General features: G+C 40.8%; 1 protein-coding gene across 1 annotated transcript; it reads left to right on the top strand.

The window, feature by feature from the left end:
* Nucleotides 1-904: 904 nt before the first annotated feature.
* Nucleotides 905-7,104, top strand: Pde12 (phosphodiesterase 12). The gene is made up of 3 exons (XM_032918757.1): nucleotides 905-2,427; nucleotides 3,801-3,879; nucleotides 4,315-7,104. Exons 1-3 carry the CDS (start codon nucleotides 982-984, stop codon nucleotides 4,755-4,757), a joined length of 1,968 nt encoding a protein of 655 aa, XP_032774648.1. The 5' UTR covers nucleotides 905-981; the 3' UTR covers nucleotides 4,758-7,104.
* Nucleotides 7,105-10,839: the final 3,735 nt, after the last annotated feature.

The following is a 10,839-nucleotide window of genomic DNA, read 5'->3' as shown; positions in this document are numbered from 1 at the left end:
ATAAAAGATCATGCAAACCAAAGGCCTGGGCTGGCGAAACGGCTCAGTGAGTTTATAAAGGTGTTTATTGCCAGGCCTGACAATCTGAGTTCGGTACAGTCGAGGGGTCTTTCTTACAAGATACTGCTCCCTGGGCTCACTGTTCGTCTACAAATAAACCAAGATCATTCGTGTTAAGAGTTTTGAAAGAAATAAAAATAGAAATAAAACTCTCGGCTAAATTTAAAAAACTTCAAATAAAGTAAGAGGGAGAGAGGTTTAGCATCTTCGTTTAAGGAGTTCCTAATTCAAGTTTCACCCGTGTCCTGTAATTTTATTTGCTAAACCCTGCAACCCTACGAAGACAAGACCTTCCAAGCTCTTTACTACTTAAAACACTAACCGCTTTCGAAAACAAGTCCGGACTTTTTCTGTCAATTTACTCTGCTGTGTAGCTTTAACTCAGTCTTTCCGGGTTCCGCGACGGATACGAAACCTACCTCAAAAACTAAAAACAAAACCGTGAGGCTTAAGTAAATTATGTGTCTTGTGTTTTGTATCCTCGGCGCTCATTAGCTGGTGGAGAAACCTGGCAGGCAGCTCGGAGCTACTTAGCTACCCAGGTTCCGCGACAGTCGTGCCTAGCTTTACTCAATCCGCCACACCTCCAGAAACAAGGAACAAGTCCGTCAACTGAGGAGAACGGACGTCCAAATCCTGACCGGAGCAACAGGAATGACAGAAAGCCTAGCGTTTCCCGGAGACACCGACCAGTCACTTCCGGTTCCGTAAGCCTAATGTTCCCACCCTTAGCCTGCACTTTCAACAAAACTTCAGGGTCTGGTAGTTCCCTCCGGCACTTTTACACTTCCTTCTCTCTTTGCCTTTAACCCATGTTGAATACAAACACCAAGACGCGTGAGTCTCAAGACCGGCGGCTAAGACAAGAACGGCGAGCAAGTGGACTTGGCGAAAGTGCCAGTCGGGAACCCCGCGCGCTTTATGCTCACACCGCGGCTTGTTCTTGCTTGCCGACCGGAAGTCCCCGGTCTGAATGGGTCTTGTAGCTGTTTGCCGCCGCTCCTCCCTTTGGACTTAAAACCGGCCGTCTCTGGATCTCTGATCTCGTCGGCTGCCAGGTTCATGTGGAGGCTCCCAGGCCGCGCCGCGCTTCGTGGGGTCCGGTCGTTGGTGGAGCAGCGCAGCCCGGCCGAGGCAACGACTCACGAGGCGGTGCGCGCCATGGAGCGCGCCGTGGTGCGCTGTGTGCCCTCGGAGCCCAAGCTCAGCCTGTCTTTTGCGTTGGCCGACGGCAGCCACAAAAACATGCAGCGGGACCAGAGCGAGCCTCTGGGCCGTGCTCTCAGTCGGATCGCTACCAACGCCCTCAAGGGGCACGCTAAGGTAGCGGCTGCCAAAAAGAGCAGGAAGAACCGAGCCCACTCGAGCGGTGGCGCGGCCTGCGCGGCGACAGGGTCTGAACCGGCTGCGACCTGCGAGCCGGTGGTGAAGCTGTACTACCGGGAGGAGGCGGTAGCTGAGGATGTGCTCAATGTGGACGCCTGGCAGGACGGAGCGGTGCTGCAGATCGGCGATGTCAAGTACAAGGTGGAGCGCAACCCGCCTGCCTTCACGGAGCTACAGTTGCCGCGCTACATCATGGCTGGCTTCCCGGTGTGTCCCAAACTCGGTCTGGAATTTGGGGATCCCGCCAGCTCCGTGTTCCGCTGGTACAAGGAAGTCAAACCCGGGGCGGCAGAACCTGGGGACGGCGGCCTCGCGTCATCGTCTCACTCTTTGCAGTCTTCAGTTTGGATCGAGACGGGTGTGGACGAGCGCGTTTACACCCCGTGCAATGCTGACATCGGGCTACGGCTCAAGCTTCACTGCACGCCGGGCAATGGGCAGCGCTTCGGGCCAAGCCGCGAGCTAGAAAGCGTGTGCCCGGTGGAGGCCGGGCCTGGCACCTGCACTTTTGACCATCGACATCTATACACCAAGAAGGTGACAGAGGACTCTTTCATCCGCACTGTCTCCTACAACATCCTGGCAGACACGTATGCCCAGACTGAGTTTTCTCGGACAGTCCTGTACCCGTACTGTGCCCCCTACGCCCTGGAGCTTGACTACCGCCAGAACCTCATTCAAAAGGAGCTCACAGGCTACAACGCAGACCTCATCTGTTTGCAGGAGGTGGACCGCGCAGTGTTCTCGGACAGCTTGGTACCGGCCCTAGAGGCCTTCGGGCTGGAGGGTGTGTTCCGAATCAAGCAGCACGAAGGCCTGGCCACTTTCTACCGGAAGTCGAAGTTCAGGCTCGTTAGCCAACATGACATTTCTTTTCAAGAAGCCCTGAAGTCGGACCCACTGCACAAAGAATTACTAGAGAAACTGGCTTTGAACCCATTAGCACAGGAGAAAGTACTCCAGAGATCGTCTGTCCTTCAGGTCAAGTAGCTCTGCCTGTTTTCTTCATACTCGCCCATGTTTAGGGTCTGGCGGAGTAGAGGGGGGATGGATATTAGAACTTGTTATTGAAAATATGTCTTTCTTTATTTTTGCTCTAGCATCTTAAACGTGTAGCCTGTTCCTTAATTCAGCACATATTAACCTCTCTTAGTGTGCCTATCCTGCCGCAGGTCTCCTTGAACAAGATGAATAGACATTCTTAATGATTGTAAAATCCAGGTAGACATAGTAACTTGTCAAGCACCGTTTAAAGAGCACTTGAAAGCAGTCACAAGTGTAAGCGCCCTCTGTTTTAAGACCTGTTTTGTTACCATTGCTACTAATGTGTAAAAAAAAAAAAGTCATTGACTTTTTTTTATGTTTTTACAGATACGATTTTTGTTTCATAAATGAGAAGAAAATGTTCAAACACCCTTATGCCTGTTCATAAAAGTATGAAGCCACTTGACAATGTTAGCATTATTGTTCAGGATGGGAACGAAGCTTTAAATTGTGGTGCTTTGTTTTGGTTGTTGGGGTTTTTTGGTTTTTTTGGGGGGAGGGGTTGCTTGTTATTGAATTGTGTTGATATTTTGAGACATGGTCTGTGTAGCTGTGGATGTCCTGGAACTGTATATGTACGCCAGTCTAGCATTGAACCACTGAGATTCACCTGCCTCTTAAGTGCTGGGATTAAAGTTGTGTGCCACCACGCCCGTCGTCTTTACAGGCATTTTCATGGTTTGTTTTTGTTCAGAGTTTTTAAGTAACGGGTTTTGCCCTGAGTAAATGAATGTCTACCCATTTTTGAGCACCATTGTGTTCTATGTACTCCTGTGTAAGTTCATTTAATTGAATACACACACCTATGAGGGAGGTGATATGGTTTCTTTACCTTGCAACGAGGCACAATGCTGTAAATGCTAGATCTGACTCCAGGACAAGTGTTTTCACACTTGAAAACAATATTCAGTCTTAATTTTGTCACAACAATGTATTTTTTCATAATGGTGCATATTGGATGGTTATTAAAAATCTTACGTTTACTCATGTTACCATACCTTAAAACTTGCAGTATCAGATTTAAAAATTGGTATCTTAGTTTTCAAGAGACTGGAATAAAATAGCTCTACCTACAGTCTTAAACACAAAGCATTCCTGAGAGTCGGGCATTGCATCTGCCTTTAATCCCAGAACTTTGGAGGAAGAGGCAGATAGAGTTTTAGGAGTTTCAAGGCCAGTCTAGTTTACATAGGGAGTTCTAGGACAGCCAAGAGTATACAGTGAGAAACTGTCTCAAACCAAAACCAAAACCACAAATGTTTTCAGGAGATTGGCAGATACCGACTGAACTCTGATGTTTCCTATTACAGATTTCAGTTCTTCAGTCTACCACGGACTCTTCTAAAAAGATCTGTGTTGCTAATACCCATCTCTACTGGCACCCAAAAGGTAGGTTTTTTTTTTGCTTTACAATAACTTAAACATTGTGACTTAATGTTAAGAAAGCTGTATACACACATACACACATTTATATTTAGCATGTGTGTGACGGTGGAATGTGTGGAGGTCAGGGTTGATTCTCTTGCTCCCCCATATGGGTCCCTGGGATTGAACTCAGGTTATTGGACTTGGTAGACTTCACCAGCTGAGACATCTTGCTGGGCCCAAGACATAGGTTCCTGTAAGCTTTAGCAACTTGAAATACCTACAGTGTCTGAGTGATGACTTTCAAGATAAGTGTTTGATAGGGCTGGGGTAGGGGTACACCCTGTAATCCATTCTGAAGACGCTATGGCAGAAGCATTTCAAGTTCATGCCAACACGTAGTTCACAACTCTTATCTTTAAAAGTACTTTAGCACTAATTTTGTTTGTTTGTTTGTAGGTGGATACATTCGTCTCATTCAAATGGCAACAGCCTTGGTGCACATTAGACATGTTTCCTGTGATCTATATCCTGGCATACCAGTTATATTTTGTGGAGACTTTAATAGCACACCATCAACAGGAATGTACCATTTTGTCATCAATGGCAGCGTTCCGGAGGATCATGAAGACTGGGCTTCCAATGGGGAGGAGGAGAGATGTGGCATGTCTCTCACACACTGTTTCAAACTGAAAAGCGCTTGTGGTGAACCTGCCTACACAAATTATGTTGGCGGCTTTCATGGATGTCTCGATTACATTTTCATTGACTTAAATGCTTTAGAGGTTGAACAGGTGATCCCATTACCTAGCCATGAAGAAGTTACCACCCACCAGGCCTTACCTAGTGTTTCTCATCCTTCTGATCACATAGCACTTGTATGTGACTTAAAATGGAAATAGATTTTGCTTCACTAACTCTGAAAGGAAGCTAAGTACTTTTCAGAAAGTTTAATATGAAACAAAGCTTATATATAAACCTTCAATGAGGCAATCTAGACACTAAACTTTACTGTCATTCCCTACTAGTTACATTTCAGATGGCTTTGTTACAAAACCAATTCATAATGTTTGCATCATATAATATCTTTACCCTCTTTTTTTAATTTCCTACATTTGGAGGAAAACATTTATGACTAGCAAGAAGAAAATTGAATTATCGTGTACATTTTATAAGTTTTTTTAAGCTGGTAATTAAGATTTTTAAGTACTATTTGAATAATCTCAATTTTTCTTTCAAAGCACATTTTACATTGAATTATGTTAATATAATTGGGGAAGGAGGGGACATGCAGGTAAAACGTGAGAGACTTCAGAGACACATGGAATACATTAGTCTATCACTACCTCAATTTGATTAGAATTTATTATAATTTTGTAGCTTTAACAAAAGATTAAAATATACCATTACCAATTCTTACAGCTTCTTCGTTTCTCAGTTAGCATTGCTTTTGAATGTACAAATGACGGTACAAATGCATGTAATTTTCTTCTCATTTGCACTGCAACTCATTTTAATGGTAGGATGCAAGCACAATAAGGATTCAAAGGGAGCAGGAACATGACTTGATCCCTTGCCTTCACTCTTACTCAAATATTTTTAAGCACACAGGGTACTTGACCATATGATATGAAAGAATACAGCACAATTATTTTATGAGAAACTTGTGATAGAAGCTTCAGAATGTCAATGAATCATTGAACATTTCTAAGCTAGAAGTGTTTTCAAAACTGTCAGTTTTATAAATAGGAAAAAGGGAAGCAGGCACGGTGCTTTATAGCTGAAAGCCTAGCACTCAGGAGCCTGAGGCAGGACTGCTTAGAGGTCAGTTCTGATCTGGGTTACACAGTTCAAGGCCAGCTTGGATTACAAACAGGAAAAAGGGGGACAGTATCTGAAGTAAATTTTTTATAGATGTAAGCATTATAGCTCAAGGAACAGAACAGTGCCACATAATTTATAAAGACAGTTTTTAAATGAAGCCATTGTTGTAAGGTGAGAAATTCCAGGTTAACATCTAGTTTAGATGCTTTTACTGCATTTGTTCTCGCTGTACCTTCTTCGTGATGCTTTAGCCATCGCTTTGTGATTTTCCGGGTTTAACTGTAGCAAAGCATAGCTTTCTGCAATTAACTTCCGGCTTAGATAGTAAAGGCCTCTCACCCCAAGAGGAGGTCTTAATTTCCTGTCTTGAAGCCCGTTTCAACATTTTTAACCTGTAAATCCAGTGTTTTTCCCCATATTCTTCTAACATGGTGTGTGTTCATACTCTGCAGTCAGATACTCTTGGGTTACTAAGTCTGGGAATATAAGCATTTCATTTGCACCTCACATTGAACCTTTATTCAGATTCCTTAAAGGGAAATAATCAGTAAAGGGACAGTGTCTTGGGATGCTTAAAAAAAAAGTTGATTAAAAAGTCGATGTTACCAAGTCGTGCCTTCCTAAATACCGTAGTAGGTTGTTTCTCTTCCCAAGGATCAAATCCAGGGCCCTCAGTTACATTCCCAGCCATATGCGTGCCCCTTTTGAGAGCATCTCAGTGGCAGTTTATATAGTCAGAACTAGCTCTTTTGCTAAATATTTTTTCAATATTTTATTTGTGTTGCTGGGGATTGGACCCAGAATCTTGAGCATGCTACCTATGTGTAATACTGCCAAGCTACATCAAAGCTACTACTTTCAAAATCTGGTTTGTTTGGCCTTCAGATAACCATGTTGACAAACTTTTTTGAACTCTTAAGGAACTAACAGTAATTTATTCAGCAAGAAGCCAACATTTTGAAAGAAAAGTTTGTAATGTGAGATTATTCATACCCATGCATTGACATCCCATATTAATTCCATGTTGAGACTGAACTGTGTAATTTACCAAACATCCCATATCCTAAATCCTGAAATTTGATATTTGTGGATTAAATGGCATAATCCAGTTCTATACAGACATTTCAGGATATTCAGATAACGAAGTACAGATATCAGGATGACTGGATACAAAGGTAGGGAAGACTCTATGGAGATTGTACCAAACTTATCTGTACTTAGGAGTTAGGACAAGGTGTTAGTCACAAGTGTTTAAAGCTATCTTCGTGATTTTTCTATTACTTTTGAAAATTTTAATTTTCTGAGAAGTCTAGCAACTTTGTGGCAAAGCACATTTATGTCACAAGTTCTTAGTAAAGGAAAAGTGAATATTTCAGAGTATGTTATTCTGTTAAAAATCAACTCTTAAAGTTGATTCTAATAACAGTAATTCATTAGCAGGAATATCATTTCTGGCTACAGTATCTTTTCTTTAAAATTCTAAAATCTAAAAGTCTCTATAATGTAAGGGAAGATAAAAGATTGTTGTACTCAGCATAAAACTCCATAGGGCAGTCTTCTGAAATATGGCCAACACCAATTTAATAAGCACTACTCAAAAATGTGATTGCAAATCTTTTGCTCAGCATACTTGCAAGAAATACTATCTTGATTTCATTTGTAGGGAGGAAATGATTTTAAGAGCTTTCACTGATGAAGTAAGTTCTATGGTCCTATTTTTTAAGAAATATGCCATTTCTACTAAGTGGTGATGAGTTATTATCTGGGTGAGCTTTTAGCATTACAATATAATACTGTACTCTGATTATAATACCAAACACTGAGGTAAAACTTAGATTAATATTTGAATGTATACAACCTAGTTGTATTTAATACATTCACTGTTGTGGAAGTGAGTCTAAGGCATTTTCATCACTCAAAAAGGAAAGCCTAAATTAAACTCATTCTCTACTGGTATGGATATATCGTCTGCCATCTTTGATATCTGTGTGTATGGGCTTGGTATGTTTTCCAGGTTTATCTATGTTACAGTGTGTACCAATACTTCATCCTTTCCCAGGTTTATCTATGTTACAGTGTACCAATACTTCATCCTTTCCCAGGTTTATATGTGTTACAGTGTACCAATACGTCATCTTTTTCCAGGTTTATCTGTGTTAATGTACCAATACTTCATCTTTTTACAGCTGAATATTCTCTACTGTGTGGATAATACATCTTGCTTATCTGAACATTTAGATTGTTTCTTTTTGCTATTGTGACTAATTCTATGGATACTTGTGCTCAAGTTTTTGGTTGAACATCCCTTTTTTCGGTAGTTCTAGGGAATCAAATCCCGGACCCGTCCACACATCTTGAGCTACACACCCAGTCCAAACATGTTATCAGTTCTTTTAGAGTATATACTTCAGTAAATTGCTGGGTCAAAATTCTCTTTGGCTTTCTGCAACGGTGGCCTCACTACTGTTATATACAGGTTCAGGTTTTCCTTCATCTTCACAAACTTATGTCCATTTTTTTTTTTTTTTTTTTTTTTTTTTGGTTCTTTTTTTTTCGAGCTGGGGACCAACCCAGGGCCTTGTGCTTCCTAGGTAAGCGCTCTAACCACTGAGCTAAATCCCCAGCCCCTTTATGTCCATTTTTTAAACAACCATCCTAGTTAATATGAAGTGATACTTTAATGAAATACTACATGCTTATTTTAAACATCTTATTGAACCTCCTTTTCCAGAGCCCACCTTCAGGAATTGCTTCTTTTATTTATGAGTTTGTGCCAAGTGGGAAAGTTTTTACTGCTTCCTTTAAAGAAAACTGAATATCAAAGGTAAAAATACAACCTTGACTATAAACAAAGAATTCTGGTAAAGGCCTAAGACCTGCACAACAAAAGGCCATATTTCACACTACTGCAATTTCTGAGAACTTTTTTTTTTTTTGGAGCTGAGAACCGAACCCAGATCCTTGCACTTACTAGGCAAGTGCTCAACCACTGAGCTAAATCCCCAACCCCAAGAACTTACTTTTAAATTGGTCCACTTAGAATCCTATTTTGGGTACAGATTAGCAGGTGCCAAGAATGTCTAAATACTGAGAAAATGAGATGCATATAATTGAGTATGATAGTAAAGAGTAATGTATAATCATGAAAAGTCCAAGCTATTATAGATTTAAAAATCTCTAAATTCAAGTTAACAAACTTCAGGCCAATAAATGTAAGCTGGCATTTACCCTGTTAAATAAGGGGTGGGAAAAATATGACTTGACCACCTGTAGTGTATTAATACAAATGCTAAAATTTAATTTATTTAGAAACTAATTTCAGACACTAAGCTCATCGGTTGAGTTGGTTGATACCATCCACTACATAACTATTAATAAGCAACATTTAAAACACTAAACCTGAGCCTGAAGAGACCACTTGTTCTTCCTAAGGACCTGGAGTTCATTTCCCAGGACCACATGGTGGCTCACAACCTTTTGTAATTCCAGGTCCAGGGAATGAATCCAGGATCCTCAACTGGCGTCTCTGCGATCCAGGCATAGCACTTACACCCATGAACTTAAAAAACGCCAAAACAAAAAAACCAAAAAACCCTAGAAAAACAGTTAAAGCAGTCATGTCAGCTGGTTTAATATCACTCAACTTCCAGTCTGATTTATTCTGATAGGAACCTCGTGTTGATTTGTCAAAACCCAAGTTCTGTGATGTTTTGTGTTTTTTTCTATGTAGTTCTGGCTGTCCTGGAACTTACTTTGTACACCAGGCTAGCCTCAAACTAGAGATTTGTACCTGAGTGCGGGCAATAAGGGTGTGCACCACCACAACTTGGATATGTAATACTTTTTTTTTTTTTTTTTTTTTTTCAGAGCTGGGGACCGAACCCAGGGCCTTGCACTTGCTAGGCAAGTGCTCTACCACTGAGCTAAATCCCAACCCCTTGTAATACTTTTATTATTCATTTTTAAACTCAGTGGAAGCTGGGTGGGATGACACAAGCCTTTGATCTCTCAGGAGGAAGAGACAGGTGGATCTCTGAGTTCAAGGCCAGCCTGGTCAGAATTTCAGGACGACCAGGTCTGTTACCCAGTTTTGAAAAACAAAAACAATTTTCTTGGGACACTAAAAAACTATCTCATCATATATCCATTTAGTGGTGAATCTAAGCCTATTTCATCTAGCAACTCCTCTGATACCCTGGAGAGTTGCCATTGCACATTTCCTTAGGATACTGAAATATTCATAGGTGCATTTTTGATAGTTTATTTGTGCTTTCTGTAACTACTGGGGTTGAATCCAAAGGGAATTTGACAGTTTAGTTGACTTTCTTATATTGAATAGGCACTTTAAAAAGAATTTATCATATATAAACGTTATTGCTGATGATAAAGTTATACAGGAAATACACTCTATTCTGATGGATGTCAAAGATGGTACGTAGCAGTAATCCTGGCACTTGGGAGATGGAAGCACATGAATCTGTTCAGTTTCATCCACAGCTGCTTATTAAGTTGGAGGCCTGAGTGCTGAGACTGTCCCGTACAGTAAAGAAAGGCTGGGTTAATGGTAGTGTTACAGATGATCTAAAACAAATTACATTCTCTTACCCTAAACTGCCTTTACCTTTAAGAACTCTGTATTTGACTGTCAGACTGACAAAGTCTGACACCTAAAAGAAACCCTGTACTTGTGGGTTGTCACTGTTGCCCTGGCAACCCTTTACCTTTGTCTCCAGGAAATGTCTACTTTGAAATATATATGTATTTTAAAAGTATGTATTTTGTGACTGGCTTCTCTCACTTAGGTTGTTTAGGTATTTCCATGTTGTAGCATCTGTACTGTTTTTTTTTTTTTTAATGGGTTCCATTGTTAGGTTATCATACTTATAGACTAATGGACATTCATAGTGCTTATATAGACTAATGGACATTCATAGTGCTTATACTTATAGACTAATGGACATTCATACTGCTTATACTTATGGATTAATGGACATTCATACTGCTTATACTTAGGATTAATGGACATTCATACTGCTTATACTTATGAATTAATGGACATTCATACTGCTTATACTTATGGATTAATGGACATTCATACTGCTTATACTTAGGATTAATGGACATTCATACTACTTATACTTATGAATTAATGGACATTCA

Source organism: Rattus rattus, chromosome 13, assembly GCF_011064425.1.
Source record: "Rattus rattus isolate New Zealand chromosome 13, Rrattus_CSIRO_v1, whole genome shotgun sequence".
Classification (NCBI taxonomy): domain Eukaryota; kingdom Metazoa; phylum Chordata; class Mammalia; order Rodentia; family Muridae; genus Rattus; species Rattus rattus.
Note: the sequence above shows the minus strand (reverse complement) of the source record. Positions and strands in the feature narration are given on the sequence as shown.